This window comes from Triturus cristatus, chromosome 10 (genome assembly GCF_964204655.1).
Source record: "Triturus cristatus chromosome 10, aTriCri1.1, whole genome shotgun sequence".
Classification (NCBI taxonomy): domain Eukaryota; kingdom Metazoa; phylum Chordata; class Amphibia; order Caudata; family Salamandridae; genus Triturus; species Triturus cristatus.
This window is the reverse complement of record NC_140593.1, coordinates 1,076,318,931-1,076,338,226: the sequence shown is the minus strand read 5'-3', so window position 1 is coordinate 1,076,338,226 and position 19,296 is coordinate 1,076,318,931. Positions and strand designations below refer to the sequence as shown.

Sequence of the window (19,296 nt, the reverse complement as noted above, 5' to 3'; positions counted from 1 at the left end):
AGCTAAATAGTGCATATCTCAGAATGTAAATCGCCAACACGTCTTTTAGAAGTTACTTTCAGCAGGCAGTCCAATGAGTAAATTGTGGGCCACTAACACAAAGCAGATACCTTGAATACACATACTGCGTCTGGCTAGAAAAGCAAGTGGAATTCAGTCAGTACCTCAGTTACAGGAGCATTGTTTCTTTGGCAACGCCCGTCTCCTGCCAACTGAAAAATTAAGATGGAGCGATGTTGCCTCGCACCTTCAATAGCCGGCTTCAGGCTGCTTCACCAGTCAGCTGCGTGTTATGTTACCGACGCGCATAACTCCCACACCCCTCCTCTCCTCACTAAAGGGCCCTTGTGGCAGCGGGCTCGTCGTAAATACCTTTAATGGTCTCCTTAGAGTACTTAGTGACCACACCGTCATCCGCTTCAGTCAACACGCATACACAGACGTCACCCAATGATTACACTGACACTTTATTTGTGGGTGAAGAACTGCTGCAGGTTTATTTCATACAACATAGTATGATAATAAAATTGGGTTATCTTACGGGCGATCCAGGGCAGGCAGCCCCTTGCTGCTCCGCCCGCCTGGTGAGCCAGCACACACGGTGGGTCGATGCCCGGCAGTGTGGCACATAATTATTTACAGATCATCCACTGGGTCACGTGATCTGTCTCCTACTCCCGCCCCTTCCGACAGGGGCGGAGCGTGTTGTGGCACACCCCCGGTTGGTCAGGCCCCCCAACCGCCCGAAGGACTAACGGGGCGCCGTCGCGGTCTTCCCAGAACCCCCTTCGGCTCCTGGACCTTGGCTCGGGCACCCTTACTGTGCCGGACAGGGGTACCCTTACTGTACCGCCTGTCGCAGAGGTACCCTTACTGTACCCGTCTGCATCCAGATCGCCCTGTAACTCCGCCACAGCTCTGGGGAGGCTACCGTCGCTGCCAGAGCCCCCCTTCCTCCCTTCGCTGTTTATAGGTGCCCGCCCCTGCGAGCCAGCTTTTAGTGGGCTAAATAATGGGTCCTGTTCTGTAACCGTAAATATACGGCATTAAGTTGCAACATTACTCAGAAGCCCAGGGCAGACTAACCACGAATGACTCTTGGCCCCAATGCCGCTCAGCTTAGGCGTGACTGGAGTTACTAGCCTTATAAGCGATGCCACTGCAGATCTTCCTATCGTAATTATGGGAAGATCTAGCACCTACATATGGAGTCAGAACTAAACCATAGCTGAATTCGTCAATCCATCGCTTCCCTTCATATCCTAGCACTAAGGTGTTGATTTCCGCTTTGTCTACAAAGGTGATGTATAGATAGCGTCATGGTACCTGAAAAGCAGCTGCTGCTGCGGGGGATTGCATGATTTCTTTAGCAGGACAGAAGATTTTTATGTAACTGCTAAATGGACGTATTCTTCTTTCATGACTCCGGATAAAGCCGATATAGCTGACTGAGCTGCCGAAGGTACATCGCTCAGCTCGAGGACCCAAATTTGTGAACGTTTCCCCCCCTCCCTGGCTCCAAGGAAAGGCTGGGCGAGAAGGGTAACACCTAAATCTGATTTTCGGGCTGGAAATATGGCATCGGTAACAAGGCATTGGTGAAATAGGCGCTTATGGACCTGCCCTCCCCTTAAGATTTTTTAATTGGCCAACTTGTGTTCCCAACAGCTACAGCACCATAAGCAGGGTGAAGGTAACGTGTGAGTTAACCACTTCACCTACGTATATAAACACAAGCTGACATCACTGTTACCTAAATTTGCTTCCTTTCACATCGTATTAGTCTATTGTTTACTACAAACCGGCCCATATCTTAGCAACATCTCCCGGTATTGGCCTCTCTACTTGCAAATTAGGTTACCTTAAATTGGACGATAGAGTCTTATACTAGTCCCGCTGTTCTCCCACTCTTTTCTTACTCTGCACTGGGACAGCGTATCCAATTCCTTGCTTGTTGAATAGCAGCTAGCTTTGGACTCTATTGCTGCTGAAAGGAGTTAATATCTTTGCCTACAGTCCTTGTTACACCGGTGTTGCAGTGCTGTAGGTAAGTCGTGGCACCGACATCATGGCTTGAAAAGGAAACTACTCATTGCTATCAAATAATTTGTTGTGAGCCCCAGTTATGATTTCGTTCCTCCCTGGCTCCAATGAAAGGCTGAGCGAGAGGAGCAACACCTAAATCTGTTTCTCAGGCTGGAAAATATGGCTTGGGTCACAAGGCATTGGTGAAATAGGCGCTTATGGACCTGCAATCCTATTAAGATTTTTCAATTGGCCATATTAGGTGCCTTCCTGGCTTGAAATTGTGTTCCCAAGAGCTACAGCACAATAAGCAGGGTGAAGGTACGTGTGAGTTAACCACTTTACCTATGTATATAAACACAAGCTGACATCACGGGTATCTCAATTCCCTTCCTTTCACATCTTATTATCCTATTGTTTACTACAAAATGATCCATATCTTAGCAAAATCTCCTCGTTTTAGTCTTTCTACTTTTAAATTAAGTTACATTAACTTGGGCGATAGTCTTATACTAGTCCCGCGGATATTCCAATCTTTTCTTACTCTCCACTGCGACAACGTATCCAATTTCTTTCCTTGTTGAATAGGAGCTAGCTTTTGGACTTTATTGCTGCTGAAAGGGGTTAAGTTTGCCTACGGTCCTTGTTATACCGGTGTTGCTGTGCTATAGGTAATTCGATGCACAGACATCGTGGCTTGAAGATGAAACTTCTTATTTCATCAAATAATCTGTTGTGGGCCCCAGTTATGATTTCGTTCATATCTTCATAGTTGGCAGTGTCACTATCTTGCCAATACCTGGGTCACGTCCGCCTTAAATGATGACAATACACCTGGCTTTTCCGCTAGCCTTGCCCATTAACCTGTCAAATGTCTGTGGAGAGCAGCTCTCTCAATTATTACCATGTAGACGAGGGCATGCTATTCACGGGTGTCTGGTTGAAGTATGCTCAGGTAGTTGACACTCATTCTGGGGTGTCTGGTTGAAGCATGCACAGGTCATTGACACTCTCCCACGTGCAGTGCTGTGAAACGTTTGAAGTAGTTCATCAAATTCAGCCAGCCACCCCCTAGGTGGAGGCTTGCACTCCCAAACTTCTGCTAGTGTAAAACCCGGCCACACCTCCCGTTCAGTGAAATTTAGTAATTCACGACACTGACAACCCCAGGGGCCAAATACTGGGCTGTGTAAATGCGGCCCCAATATCACCAGGAACAATTAGCTTGGAGTGGATGGGTGTTAACCTAGACTGGCTGTGAAGGCAAAACCTTTGACAATCACTCCTAACAAGACGTGCCAACGCAGGTAGAAGAAAGAGTTCTAAAGCCCGCCTTACTTCCTTTCCCAGTTCGACACAGTCGAAGAAGAATGCCCCGTCCAGAAAGGTCATGGCCTTATCACTGAAGCCTATCCCTACAGCCTTCTCCGTAAATCTACAGCATTGCTTTGTAAAGCTTTTTTCTGGTTCCACAATTAATTGTGGTCGATATGCTCTCCCTCAGTCTGAACAAATTCCTAGCTAATCGTACGCCTGCCGAATTCCCCGGGCTGTCTGGCTTAATGCTTTACGCCTGGAATTGCCCCACCAAATGTAGCCTTGCACTGAACTTAACTTGGTTGTTTCAGCTGTCCTTTTGGAGCTCGAAACGCCCCCTATGCTCCTTGTGCTTACTAAATGGACCCGCTCCTTAGTTTCCCAGCACACAATGCACTTACGTCCTGTATAGACTAAGCTGCCACTATGACTGGGTTGCAGAAAACCTTACACCAGCTGTTTCCGACTAGCAAGGCTAAATAGGAAAGGCAGCCACATCTCTTGACGTAAGCGTGGAACTAGTACTAATAAATACCTTCAAGGTGTTATATCAGACACCCAGACCCCGGCCTTCAGCTTGTCCCAAAACAGCTCAGGCTGCTGACTTGTCTGTATGGACTAAGCTGCCACTGTGAGTGTGAGTTGATGACAAAAATTACACCAGCTGCTTCCGAATAGCAAGCCCAAAGATGAAAGGCAGCAGCATCACTTGACCTAAGCGTGGAACTACACAATAATAAATCAGTATTCCGAATTCAAACATTTAACCAATATTTTCTCATGTGACTATCTTATTCACCATCAGCCAGGCCTACTTCCTTATTAAAATCGCGAGTGGCTGGCAAAGGGTACGTTAGAAATATCAAAGCCATGCATGGTCAACATGAAGCCAGGTATGGAAGGAAAGCTTGGGGGCGATAGTGTGAATAGTGCTGGTGGCATCCAGTTTGCTGCTGTCGGGAATGAAACAGCCTGCAAGTTAAATTGTCAGTTTATGGTAGTGCTGCACGACCAGAAAGGTATCAGTGTTAGTGCGCTTTACCTGCGCACCAAATGACGCTACACCAGGGACACACTCTTTTCTTATTAGGCACGGGGAGATTAAGTGATTCTCCCAGAATCACTGCATGCTAATAAGTAAGGCGCTGAGACTTCGGGCCTGGTTCTCTCCAGCATATAGCAATGGGCCATGCACTAGCTAGTTGTGCAGGGAAAGCATAAGTTTCAGTAGGTAAAGTTTGAAATCTGTTATTTACTGCCCGATAAACAAGTTTCATTGGGTATCCCTAGAAAATTATTCTTAGTTGCCGGAAATAATTTGGTTTGTATCCTGCGCTATGCTGGTGATGATTAATGTAACTTAGCACGCCACTAAAAGTGTTGTAGAACTCACGCACTCTCGCGGTAAACGGCGATGCCTTGGCGATGGTGGTTGGCGATGGTGGTGCCCTGTGCAAGAATGTTGTTGGCGCCCCCCCAATGCCGCCTCCACCACAGATTCCCTCACTTGCCCCCTTCAACAGTTGACCAAGTTTCCATAACCACACTCAGATGCATTTAATTAGTTATATATAGCGCCACTCCTACCAGTGTAGGGTGTCCGAGAACTTTGCATCTCACACAAATTCCGCCTAGCCAATCAATCATATGCATATGAATCAGTGTATAGGAAAGGTTACCTGAGCCAAAGGACTCAATGCGTAGGAGACTCATGTCATCCCTACTGGCAGGCAGATAGTTTAAGGTTGCTTAGTGTGGCGAAGCACAAGCGTAGTCGATTTCTAGCCAAATTAACCCTCTTTGCAACACTAATCAATATTGTAATAATGTATGCTTAGTGGTGTGAATGCAGCTCTAGGATGAGCGTTCGTAGCTCACTGTTGACCATTAAGGGCTTTAAGATATACATTGCAAGTAACAAAAGGATGCCTCCTTTGAAACAGTAACCTGCTGACCTATTTACATCATACGCACTCTGGAATCTACTTGGCACACGCTCTTTGCAGCGGGCATTTTTAACCCTCTGCACTAACTACACCGAAGTCAAAACCTCCACTATACAAATTCTTGACCTTTCTCCAGGAAGATAACGAATCACACGAGTTATCTTGGCATTTATATGAGGCCTGGAATTGCCGTGGAAAGAAACGCAGCATCCGGTGCCATGACTGAAACAAAGTACACAGTGGTGCACACTTTGTTCTAGGAGGCAGGGAGCACCGAGTATACGAAGGACCCCGAATACCACCGTTCAGACTATGCAGTAGCCAACTGGAAATAACTTCTTGGTCCCGGGGTGCGCCTGGCGGGCTATTGTAGAGCTGGGAGCGGCCCGGGGAAGGTTAGCGCTCCCCGGGTGCAGGGAAGGACAAAGCTGGGCGCTGCAGATTTATTCAGTGCCAGGGAGGTGCAGCGACTGTGCAGAAGCCCCTCCTGCACGGGACGTGTGGGCGATAAAAGTATTGAAAATGGAGAAGTGGGTCGAGCTTTTGCCTGTGTGACCCGGTGGGTGAAAAGCTTAATTTGGAACCCAGGGGCGCGAGTTCCATTCCCAGGTGTTACCCAATTGTGTGCTCCTAGACACTTCGCCTTAGCTTCCTGTGCCTTGGTCCTCTCAAAACACAGTTATTGGGGCACAGTAACCGCGAAGTGCATTGCTGCAGCTCAAGCACATGGGCAGCTGGACATCGTCGCGCCAGTCCTGTGTTGGACCGCGTCACGGCGCCTTGTCTCAGCGATGGATTCTCCTGTGTCGAAGTTTGATTTTTAAACTTGAGGATGCGTGCCCACCAAGAAGGTCTGCAGAGGAGCTCCGGTTGGATTACGCGGTATAACAGCTGCCAACTGCACACAACAGCTGCTTGAATTCTGGCAGCTCGTGTTGTGTCCTGGGCCCCTGCACTCTGATTTTGCAGCGAACACGCATAACGCTTAATTACCGGAATTATACTGTGTCAATAAAATTTCGCAGGGCCTTTGTCATTAGCGCGACACTATGGACTCATTAGAAGTTGCTGGGAGGATTCCCATAGACATGGGAACACTATGCTATATTGTAGTTTTGGAACCGATCTCTTCCAAATGTTAAACTTGTTTAGTCCTGTAGCAGAGCAGGGCGCGCCCCATCACGTGCCCACCCACCAATCACGGATCGATACCACTACGATTGCAGGATCTATGAAAACAAAACCCGGTGACCGGAAGCTGATGCTGCAGAAGGAAAAGGCTCCCAGCTGACTGGGCAACGAGGCTCGAACCCTGGTTCCCTGCACCGAGTCTGCGGTGCAGCCAGCGGACCACACCGCCCACGGGATCTCGTCACGCAGATCCAGGGGTGCTGTACATAGCATCGTATTTACATTACGCATTCCGGCACGGAGGGTTTAAGTGATTTGCCCAGAAACACCGGGTGTGGGCGCGGCCACGGGGCTCTGTACATGGCCCGTATCTACATTACATACTCAGGTACTTGGGCCTTGCAGACTTACACAACCCATTCGCGCCATTTCCCCCGCACCACCAGGGGCCCCCAGTAATCGGGCAAAGTCCATAACTACGCCCGACAAATGAAACGGGTCCACATCCCAACCAAGCCAAGCAAGCAGAAATCTGGAGATGCCGAGAGCCGACCCGGGGCCTTCATACATGCAAAGCCTGAGCTCTCCCAGAGCTCCGTCCACCGGCACTCGAAACCCGACGCAAGACCAGGAGGAGCGACCGGCATCAGGCGGAAAGGACACTCGAACGCCATCTAACCCACTGTGCGCCATAGAGAGCTTTTCAAAGCTAACGGAATACTTGAGCTCCGAACACCCGCATAGCGGAACCTTTTAAACAAAGGGGCAAGTTCCTTAGTGCTTTTACCCTATCAACTGCTCACTTTCACCGGGAATAATGATGCCTGTTCCGTGCGTTTCCAGTCTCCACCCCCCTACCCCCCGCCTAGGATGAGGTATTCGGACGCTGCCCGGCTCCTCACTGCTTCTTGATAAATGGGGGTGGAAAATTGCTCGACATGGAGGCGGAATGCTTTTTACGCACTATCTATGCTGACCGACTTCTTCCGAGCACTCCCCCTTTCATCTGGCAATCAGGAAGAGGAACGAGGAGATTAAGTGATTTGCCGAGAATCACAGGCTGTTCAGAGTCATTGCCAAGACTCGAAACCTAGTTCCCCAGGTTCGCAGGTGAGCGCCCTAGCTGTTAGGCCAACTCCTATTCCCAAAGGGGGCCCTGCCGCTGGCAAGCAGAGTCATGAAAAATGTGCTCCTGGACCTGTTTTCCTGCTTGCAAAGGAGAGTAATTATTCATAATGTTCTAACCTGTATTGGGCAAGAGATATCGGAGAAGAGTATCGATCGTCCCGAATTGAACCTGCACGCGCTGACATGGTGATATGTGCTCTTCATGGCCTCGCGCATGCCTTCGGTGTGTGGGGTCTGCTGAGATCAGGGGGGGGCGGGCTGCAGATCGGTGCCGTTAGCTGCTCCACACAGCGACTCACGCTCCCACCAAGTTGTAGCCGAAAACAACGGGCTCCTGACAAACCCGACGCCAGGATAGGCGACCGTCCTAAGGCGTTCGTAACCCGCCCCTAACCCTGCTGCGTCGCTACATCTGCCCCTGTCCCGCAACTGACCGCCACCCTGCCGCTTCCGACCACACGCGACCATCTCCGCCCCCCCCGTGGTATCCGACCACAGGGCCCCTGTACTACCCGGGCTTAACCCAGGGACGGGGCCGGGGGGGAGGCAAGAGCATGGACATACCGTAATGACTGGCGGCGGCGACGACGACGACGATCCCGACAACGACCCTGGTGGCGGCGAAATCGCGTGTCCAGGCTGGAGCGGCAGGAAACAGAGGAGGAACTGGGCGAGAGGGCCTCCTAAGTAGGGGGGGCAAGCCGCGCCCCCCGCCCCCAATGGCCCGCCTCCCGCTCCAACTATAGGGAGTAATACCTTAGTGGGCGTAGCCTCGCGCGCGAGGCAGCAAAGGGGAAGGCTCCGACGGGCGGCCACTAACATGCTGCCCTGCTGATGTCCCACTGCTTGGGACGCGGGCAGCGGCATACTTACTGTCCGTTACTCGTGGTGGGCCGGGACACTGTACTGCCTCCCTTCATTAACTGATTAGGCCTGGGACTGGTGCTGCTGCTGCCTGCCCTCAACCACGCCGTCGGGCTGACGTGAACGACTCGTTGGGGGCGGGTGTACTGCGGCGTAGCAATCTTAAAAAAATCTGCGCAAGCTGCCGCACCGCCGCTACCACCGCAGAACCAAAATTCAGCCCAATTAGTGTTCCGCCCACCGGCAACATCGAACAAAGGGCCACCATCAACACAGCATATGAACAGTACTGTGTATGAATCTCCTCTTGGTTCACTCAGTGTCACAGCCGCAATGGGACTCACTCGGGAGATGAGAAGAATACTCAGCGCTGACTCCGAGTTCAGTAGTGAGGTAAATATACCAATATCATCAAGGTAATATGTGACGTGCAGCAGATGTGTGTAGACCCGGCCCTGATAATTAAGTGCCGGTTCTAAGCACCGGAAAGCACCGGCACAAATTAAGCACTGGGTAAATATACCAATATCATCAAGGTAATATGTGACGTGCAGCAGATGTGTGTAGACCCGGCCCTGATAATTAAGTGCCGGTGCTAAGCACCGGAAAGCACCGGCACAAATTAAGCACTGCTCTCAGCAGTTCTCCGAAAACCTTAACCCCTTCCATGCCCATGACGGAACGGTTCCGTCATGAGCATCGGTTGAGCTGTGCTCATGACGGAACCGTTCCGTCATGGCCCCGCCCGCGCTCGAACCCTTCAGCACCGCGGGGGAATCCGCGCAGCGCTGAAGGGGTTAATGACGAAAATAACGCAAAAAGGCTTTGCGCGTCAACAAGATGACGGTAGGCTTGCGCGCGCCCTATGCGACTCGTGCTTCATTTTTAAAACCGCATTCATGGCGGTTTACAAATGCCAACGTCGAAAAGTCACAACTGTCACCAACAATAATAGATAACATTTTCTCACCTATCTTGGCCCCCATATGCTGAGTAGCGCTTGGACTCACCACAGCTACAGACCATTTTACAGCAATTTCGATCCTGAATAGCCATGGCCACACGGTTCCACTGTAGTCCTCATACGCGTCTCACACGGTTCCACTGTAGTCCTCATACGCGTCTCTGTGCAAGTCCCAATGTGTCGGGACCAGCGCTCCAATGCAAGTAGAAATCGTGTTGTAAACACAAAGTGTCCCCAGATGCAGTTTGCCAGAGGCACGCAACCACAATTAATAGGCACTTCCCATGTAGCGCACAGACAAATTGCAGAAAAACAAATCAGCTTGTAGACACCACATTCCCAGCACAAACATGTTGACAAGCTGATCCCATTGTCTATCAATGTGTGCAACGTCCATAAAATAGGAGTAGAGGCATACTTTACTTGTAAACGCAGATCTTGTTTTTGTTGCCACAGGGTCCAGCACGCTTAGTTTGGGGCTGTCTCATCTGATGGACACTGGTGGGGCTGCCTTGCGTGCTCTTTATGTTCCCTTTGTAACTCTTTAAGTTTCAATGTTTCATCTTGTGGCTCCTGCTTTTTGCGTCTTGTTCTTGTCATATACGCCCGACGTCTTCTCCCTGTTGTAGCTTCTTCCCAACATGTTGTAGAATTCATCTTTAAGTTTCTTCCGGCTACTTGTACCACTTGTAGTGCGTGGGGAGGTCTCCAACTGGTCGCCAAAATTATTGTAGTAATGATGACACGCTGTAACTTGTAATCCAAGTAGGTTTATTCAACAAGTAGATCATCATTACCAGGTATACAAGTCCTGTATTGTAGCTTGGCAGCTGCTATCAACAGCCCCACCAGGAGCAGCCTGCTAGCTGCTCAGCCCCTCTCACCAACTGTCACTCCTCATCCAGTCACCCAGGCATTCTACTCAAGGTCCACTCACCAACATTCCATACAGAAGACACACACACGCTGAGCAGCTAGAGTAGAGAAACATAGGGAATAAAACATCATGTAAGATTACTACATCTTTTTAAAGAGTTTTTATGACCGGATTTAAGTGATTTTAAATGGTCTTAACAATTTCCAAAAATTGCATTTAAATGATTGTTTTATTGTCTGCAAGTCTCAAGAAATCAATTTTCAGAAATGATCCTAATCTATTTCTACTGATTTCGATGAATTGCTAAATGCACTAAATACCTTTAAGGGACACATATCCATTGATCAGTAAGAAACAGAAAAATCATGCTTCAAATTACACAGGTCACCAGCAGTTTTTCAGTGACCACAATGAAATACCATTTGAATAAAGATTTCTAAAAACTGTATATAATTTAAGGTGGCAGGGTCAAAGGCTGAGGGATCCTTGTCGGGGTAAGATGGGAGGAGAAGCTGGCGTCCATCAGACAAGAGAACAGAAAATGGTTCTCCTGCTGACCATATACCTCATGACATCACACGCATGCCTTTCACAGCTGCGGCACAGAAGATCCTTATGAAATGCAGAAACTAACTCTGCAGTCGTATTTTAGCCGTCGCAGCAGCAACAGCAAATGAGGACAACCATAAAAGGATGAAGGTCACAAAACATACACCTATTCTAAGGCATCATACTAAGTGGCAAGAGGAGGGAAGGTGACCTCTGGTCAAGAGGGGGTTCCAACTGAATACGGACACACTGCCTTTTAGAAATACATATTGCGGCAGTGTGCATGGCCCTCCTATCAACTACTAAGGCCGATTCATTTAGACTGAGGCAAAACCACTCAAGTGGAAAAACACTTTTTATCAGGAACTAATCGCTAATCTTTCCACTCTAATGGAAAATGTGCTCTGTTGAGCTTCTGAGCCATTACTTGATGTGACTCAGAGAGGACGCGATGGTGGTGGCGCGGAAGACGTGGCGCTCAAGGGAGGGGGGGGGGGGGGGGGAAGCAGCGATGGGGAGTCGAGACTGTACCTTAAAAAGCAGACTGTCGTCCTTCTGCTCGGCATACATGGAGGTGAGGCGGTACTGGTTCTCGGTGGTGATATCGATCTGGTACCCGGTCAGCATGTAGCACACCGTCCGGAACTCGTGGATCTTCTTCTGAAACACCTCCTTGAGCCTCTGGTTCTTGAGTTCCGCACTTTCAACTTGTTTCTTCAGATCTAAGTTTTCAGATAGAAATGAAATGCATCCCTTTTGAGTATGGATTATAGCGGGGAATAACTAGGCATGCAGTTCATTCAGGTTGCTTGTCTTGTACAAATCACACACATTTTCAAAGTTGATTCAGCGGGTGGGACATCAGGAACCCACACGCATCACAACAATAATGCATCACTGCAGTAAGTCCAAGTGGCCATCCTGAAAACACTGGCACATCTTCCCACTGACTGGACTGCAGCATTGCAGGCTCAGGAAGGTAACCTGCCAAAGTCACCCTTTCCCATGCAGCCAAATGTTCTCATGGGATATAATAATGCCCCCCAATCAGCCAGCCTAATATTTTTCAAATACATGACTTGAGATTTTGGGACTTGTAATATCACTAAGCCTATAGTAATCCTGGGCCCTAGAAGCCACTGCGTGCAAAGTAATGTTGACTAAAAGCAAGCAGAGGGTAACTGTGCCCCTCTGGACTGGAGTCCAGGTAGCAGCTTTGTCTTCTTCAGAGAATTATATTGTCTACTCCATATTTTTAGGATTCCGACAATTTCTACCCCTGCTGACTATACAGTGCTTAATTTGTAAAACTGTAAGTGTCAGGGCCCTCATCAGGAGGGCACAGCAGCTAGTACCACCCATTGGCCCTGCTAGCGCTATCAATGACAGTACCAAACCAGCTATTTATTAACCATCACACTCCTACACGTGTGACAGTTCACACTATTTCAGGCCCCCAAAGCTATAAGATTAGCATGGCCGGCAGATATTAGTAATTTTTAACGTATATTGAATTAGTAAACAACTGTTATGCTCACTCTAAATCAGACAAACCGCACCACCATGTGGCAGACTGTCATAAGTGCCAGTGCCGAGCACCAGGAACCACCAGATCAAATTAAGCACTGCTATATTAGAAAATCGGTTCAAGCACTCTACAACATATTACGAAGCAGTGAGTAATCTTCCTATTGGGTTCTACTACATTTATTATTGCAGATCTAGGTCAAAACACACTTGTAATTAGAATATAATATATGGAAGCCTGCTATCCCTGTATAAAAGTCCATCTCTAATTACCTCATCAAAGGTGTCTCCAGTCACCTGTAATAACAAAATGACGCAGCTGCACAACTGTAATAAATAATTACAGCCGAGTTGTGGCGCCATAATGCCTGGTGCCAGAGCCAGCAATCAAGATGAAAGGCGGGTCACAGAGCATCGTTGCAGCAGAAGCTTTAACAAAGCGGCTAATACCCAAAGTGGCTCTGCATTCTTCTGATCTTTTTTCCTCAATGGAACAGTGATGAGTAGTATGGAGATATTTATAGGAACATGTTTCTTTTTTCCGCACTAAAGTTCATTGCACGAATATCACAATAGCTCTCTCTGAATTTATCTACCCATTGTTAGCCCCTTCATTTTTTTTTTATCTGACTTACATTAAATATCTTTTTGAAACAAATTACCTACACTGCTTTTTGACAAGATTAATTTCACTCTAGATTCTGCTTTCACTCCATTTTTTTAACCCATCTTTTATCAGAATTTTTGTGATAGACAGTCACAATATTACAGGAGTAAACATTGCTTACAACTTTTGCATACCAATGGGCAAATATTTGGTTCATGCGCAAATAAAGCAATAATAAATCACAAACCGTAGCAGCAAAAAAAAAAAAACACAACCGAGAGTCTGATTCTATGTGGTGTGGTAAATTTAATAAGGTGGTGTCCGCTGGTGGCGTGTCAAGACATAGGACCTCCTCCTCATGACAATCATGTGGGTGTAGGGGGCTGAAATTGTGTCAAGGTTCATGGTGTTGGGGGGCGCGGAAGGGAAGAGTGTGTTGTTGAATGTATGCCTGGCTACAGTGCACAGTGGTCTGGTGGTGTCGTTAGGGTCGCTTTGAAACGCGAGTAACCAGTCCTCCTAGGTGGCTGCTATTGAGCACTTACACAGACCCCGTATTTCCTCTCGCTGTAGAGTCAAGAGTCATGGCCCACTGGCCCAGTGTGACACTCCTAGAAGGGACGAGGCTTTCCAATGCATTGTGATAGTGCACCGGCTAATGTTAAAGCCAGGTCAATGAAGCGGCTGGTCGCTCCTCCCGCCTTCTGACGTTTTTAAAAGCCTAGCAGGCATCCTTCATGGAGATAGCGGTCTAGGCATCCTCTAGCCTGGGTGAAGCCCGTGCACATCTCATCCCAAATGGAGCAGGCAATAGCGCAATCCCAGAACATAAAGAGGACATACGCCTTGGGGGTGTGACAGGAAGGGAAGTTGGGCGACTCAGCAGGGTACATTTTGTGAAGTCTGGCAGTGAGTTCTGTGTAATAGGTTATGCTGTACACACTGAAATTGTACATTACGTGAGACCTTGCGTGTATCTATGAGTGCTCTGGACCATTTCTTTAGCGGTTGGGGGAGGCCTAATTATTGTTCCCACTTCTGCCAGATAGGGGCTAGTATGCCTTGGGTCTCGTCTGGTATGAAGCTTTCATTCTTTATGTCTCGAACTATACCATCTGTTTTATATTTTAAAAAAAGAGAACACCAAGGATATAGGCAAGTTGAAGGAAAGGTGGTCGTGTGACCATGTATTTTAGGGAATAAACCTGTGCTGTACATTTTAGGGAGGTTACTTCGCAGTTCTGTGACCTTATAAAGGAACTCTGCCTGCAGCCTCGTTCATCCACATTGTCACATGAATCTTCTGTGATTTGCAATATTCCTATATTGTACAGCAGTGGTACTTTAGCCGATATGTGATGTCTCTAATAGCTTATAATAATTTATTAAACTTATTTAGTGACACACCATTGTACACAAAGCAGTCGGCAACCTACTTTTTCCACTAGAAATAAGGATTGTGTGTGGCCGCTGAAAGTGGTGTGGAAAACTAAAGTATACAAAAACCTGATGGATGGAATGCGTGAATTAATCTCAGCCACTGGTAATTACTAAGGCTCTATCCTAATCTATTGGTTTTTTGCACACCATGTCACCTCAGTTTGGACCCAGCTATGTGCAAATCAGTCTTGACCCTGCTCCAGTCAGAACACTCCAGGCCAAACTGCCAAGCCAGGCCGTCCCTGAACCGGAACACAAGCAGCCAGGACCGGTTTCGCCATAGTTATGGGCTCATCAGCCGGGTACAGCTTGGTTCCAGTGATACAGTGTGCAATGGACCCAGACCTGGGCATACCCGTCCCACTTAAAGGAACAAACTAAAGTCTACAAAAAAGTGATTGATGGAATGCGTGAACTAATCTCAGCCACTGGTAATTACTAAGGCTCTATCCTAATCCATTGGTTTTTTGCACACCATGTCACCTCAGTTTGGACCCAGCTATGTGCAAATCAGTCTTGCCCTGCTCCAGTCAGAACACTCCAGGCCAAACTGCCAAGCCAGGCCGTCCCTGAACCGGAACACAGAAAGCCAGGACTGGTTTCGCCATAGTTATGGGCTCATCAGCCGGGTACAGCTTGGTTCCAGTGATACAGTGTGCAATGGACCCAGACCTGGGCATACCCGTCCCACTTAAAGCAACAAACTAAAGTCTTCAAAAAAGTGATTGATGGAACGCGTGAACTAATTTCAGCCTTTGGTAATTACTCAGGGCCACGTGGCGTGAGCACAACAGTTCTGAGGCACAGGAAATGCTCAGGTATGTTTACACCACCTCACCTTGCTACGCCCGACACACATTCTTAGGCATAGCAAAGAATACAATTTAAAAAAGACAGCACTTGCTAAAGTTCATTTAGAAAGAGTAGCTGTAAGGTGGTGGGGTGCAGGAGGGACAGGTCTGACAAAGAACAAATGTAATCTATGAGAACAGCAACGAAAACAACAAACTAACAGAAAATACATAGCAACAGAAGGAAAATAAGGAAGATGGGGGTCGCGGTCTCAAAAGTGTGTAAAAAAAAAAAAGAGGTTAATAAGCGAAATTTTAAAAAACATTTGCACAGAAGACAGGGCTAGAATGAGGCATGCCTATGACCAACACATACAAGAACAAGTCATCTAAGACACTAACAGTATTATAATGTCGTGTGTGGCCCTGAAAGTTCAGGCATGTGGATAAACAGACAAAATCACAGCTGTGAGGAGGGAAAGCACTCTTTTCCGTGGAAGCACACAATCGTTTTCCAATCAAAACATGTACTCTAGGCTACCAACATGTGGCAGAACGCTCTGTAGTACTCTTTCAAGCTGTTTTTAAGGTTGACCACATTACGTCTGGCGACAGCTGGGCTATCACGCCAGAGCTAAAAAGCTATGTTCAATGTTAGTTGGATTAAAATGGCCTCATCTAGAACAGACTGGGGATTCTTCATCAGACTGATGAAACTTTCCACTACTAAATATTCCATCCAACATCATGGGAAAGTACCCATCCTCTGGCATGACTTTGTCACACCGCGAACAGGACTCGTGCGGGTTACCACAACATTGGGTTAAACTCCAGGGTCATGGCTGGGATTGCAAAGAACATTGAAAAAGATCTGGACAGGGGGAGGAGCCAAGATGGCGACCGGGACGGCAGCGTAGACTCCCGGCTCCGTGAACCTCCGCATCCCGCACGGATATCCTGCACGAGATCCTCAACCTGTGCTACGCGGTCGTGTTTCTGAAGGAGAGTGGCACCCGACTGTGTGACTCTGAGGTTTCTGGCTGCGGTACCGCCGGAGAAATGTACATTTGAACTTTGCGGCCTGTGCGGCCCCGGAGCCGGGACCTCGAGTGGACGCCGTGGCCGGGTGGCAGTTCAACAACAGCGGTCTGTTGTGACTGGGTGGAGTCGGTCCACCGGAGCGGTGCCAAACTCGGCCTACATTTCGTCGTTTCTATTGTCAAGCGTAGCGGACCGGGTGCATGCCCGGGGGTGCAATTCCCAGATCCTCCGGTGGCTGCCCCTGCCTTTGATGGTGAGCTGCCCGGCCGCCGCCCGTATCCTGCCCGGGTCATTGCGGGCCGCCCCTGATTTTTACGGGAGCTGATCCGTAGTGGGGACGACTGTTGCCCGTGACCACACAACGGATAACTTTTTGCCTGCCCTCGGAACCCGGTCACCAGCGACGTGGACATCGAGACGCTTGTCCCAGGGTCCCGGCCCCGGTGAGGGTCGGGCATACTTGGCGGCCATCTTGTTGCGATGAAGCCTACCATCCTGTCCGCTGGGTCGCAGCGGGCTTGTGAGAGTGCGACTTTTGGGAGTGTGGCGGCGCGATCCCAGAGAGCTGTCCTGGGGTACGGCGACCTCCTCGAGGCCCTTGGTGCTCTTCACTCCTCCTTGATTCATGGTGTCGGGGTCTTGGGGAGTAAGCTCAACGGTGTGGCGTCGGCGTTGGGGCAATGGCGACCCGCCTGTCCGCACGTACACAGGGACTACTCACAATGCGCACGGGAGGACACTTTGGCGGCCACCCCTGAGATTAGTGCACAGCTGGACACTCCGGCCAGTATGCTACAGTGTGTTCGTCCAGTTGAGGGCCTGATCTGTCCCGGAGGCATTGGCCCTGAGTGGGATGTGGTAGCCTCGTCCCGTACGTCCCCTCCTGCGACCCACGGACAACTCCAGCAACTATTGTCTGCTTTGGCTGCTTCTGCCTTCCTGGACCTTGAGTGCAGTGCATATCCTGGGGCAGCACTGGGAAGCCTGTTTCTCCACGCTGCGGACTGTGTTGATGCTCAGAGACTTCCATCCCACCTGTGTGCGTCGCTTCTCGAACGTTTTTGGACAATCATCTACCTTGGAACATCGGATATGGTGCTGGGTCGAGGGGTAGGCATGGGCAGAATTCCAAAGAGTGGTCAGGGATAAGGCTGATCCTTCAGGGGTGGTCATCTAGTGGACGGGCGGGCTCAGGGGTTGCGTGCTCTCCTGGCATAGCTAACAGCATAATAGGTGCATAATGCTCCCCATCTTTCTTTGAGAAGATAGATTTTGTGCTGTTTATTGTTCACTTTGGGGGAAACTTACCGTGCGGGAGGGAGAAGCCGGGGGTATGTTTTGAAGGCCCTCCTCCAGTTTATTAATACTTTCTCTACCCCCCCGTCTGGTGGGGTTCTTTTCCTACTTCTTTTTCCCTATTCTCCTATATTTCGGGTCTGGTTCCAGGGCGACAGGCACACTGCTGGGGGGGGGGGCCGTACTCATCTGCAGAGGTGCAGGGTGGGGGGTTGGGGGAGGGGATTCTTTAGTCTTTTCTCTCTTTTTCCATGGCCTCCTTTTTCTTCTCTGGTTCTTTTTGTTTTTCTTTTTCTGGGATCAGCGTGATACACTTCCTTTGCTATGACTCGTTGCCGCTCCATGTGTACCACAATTTCCGGGGTGCTCCCCGGGAGTTCTGGCGGGGGACTGCAGGCGCCACTGCTTACGATATTCTTCCCCATCCTGATGTTCTTGTGTTTGCGCCATTGACCTAACAGATTGCTGTAAATCGTTTCTGTCTATTACTCTGCATACCTGTAATTGCTGTTTGAAAATTGTCTGGCACCTGATCCTTCTGCCTTGCTTCATTATAAAATGAAAACCTTTTTCTCCTGGTGCCCTACCTACACTGTTCACAGTATTAGCATTACGATTCTCCTCCCCGAAGTGCTGCCTGTGTTTACATTTGCCTGTTTTTGCTCTGATTGCTTAGCGGCCGGCCCCGGGGGGTTGTAGGCCCATACCTGTTCTTGATTGAACTGTCAATAAAGGTTTTCAAAAAAAAAAAAAAAAAAAAAAAAAAAAAGAAAAAGATCTGGACAAAGGGCAAGTGAACAGAGTTACTGGGAGTAGCACCGAATAGACACTGGCCTCTTGCTTGTTCAGCTCAAAAGCTCTACTCATGTTGGCCGTGGCCTTGCCAAACTACCACTCGCCATCTATAGGACTCATCGGTGGCGGGTTTTTTTCTGCTTTATAAATGGTGGGATTTTAGGGGGGAAAGCTGTATCAAATCAAATGGCCCAATGCTCCGTGAAACATAATGCATGTTTCTGACCCTCCCCCAAGATTTGGTTTGGATTTTATATATGCACCCTGTTTGCATTTTTATTGAGTTTGGCTGTGTTGTGCTTATGCAGGGCAGATCAAGAAATTCAATTTCGTGTAGTGCACAACTGTTGAGAAGGGTGGACGAATGTTTTCTGTTATTCTCAATGTTTATTGCCGCTGTAATTTACTGAATTCTCGGAAGAAAACACAGCCTTCGTAATGAAATGTTTTCAAGAAGCCCCCAGAGCACAGAAACTGAGATGTATGGCCCCAATTAATTGCGGGGGCTTGCAAGCCATAAAAAGACGGCGGACAACCTAAAATCTCCTCGCGGGAGCACTCACCACAACACCTAAGTTCATTCTGAGCCAGCACACGAAACAGTCATTCCAGCTGAGATTTTTTTTCCAGAAAAGAGAAAATGGGTGTTTCTTCTGTTATGAAACTTCAGGCATAGCCTCTCTTCTTTCTCACACTACATTTAAAACCTTTTCCATTTCGTCCGGGTGATTTTTGGGACTCAAGTGTCAAGCCTCATGTACTGTGTTAAAATAGTCCCCTGTGGACACCAAACAGGTCTACTTAAGGTGAAGTCCAGTTTTCAACATATAAATATGTTTTCAGGTCTCTCTTACCAAACAGCACAAGCTGTCTGTTTAAGAAAGACCTATCGTGGTCTAAACAAAAACGTTAACGCCAACAGCCCGCTCACTGCTTAGACTTAATGCTTCTCCCATTTGCTTGCATCGTATTCAATGAATTGCCTTCCTCAAATTGTT

The 19,296-nt window shown here is 48.5% G+C and overlaps 1 protein-coding gene across 1 annotated transcript in view; it reads right to left on the bottom strand.

Annotated features, from left to right (window-relative positions):
* The window catches only part of MAD1L1 (mitotic arrest deficient 1 like 1), a 2,477,345-nt gene that overhangs the window by 678,265 nt on the left and 1,779,784 nt on the right, over window positions 1-19,296 (bottom strand). Inside the window, exon 17 of the mRNA XM_085629234.1 lies at window positions 11,333-11,523. Coding sequence (XP_085485360.1) covers window positions 11,333-11,523 — 191 coding nt within the window. The remainder of the gene's footprint in view (window positions 1-11,332; window positions 11,524-19,296) is intronic.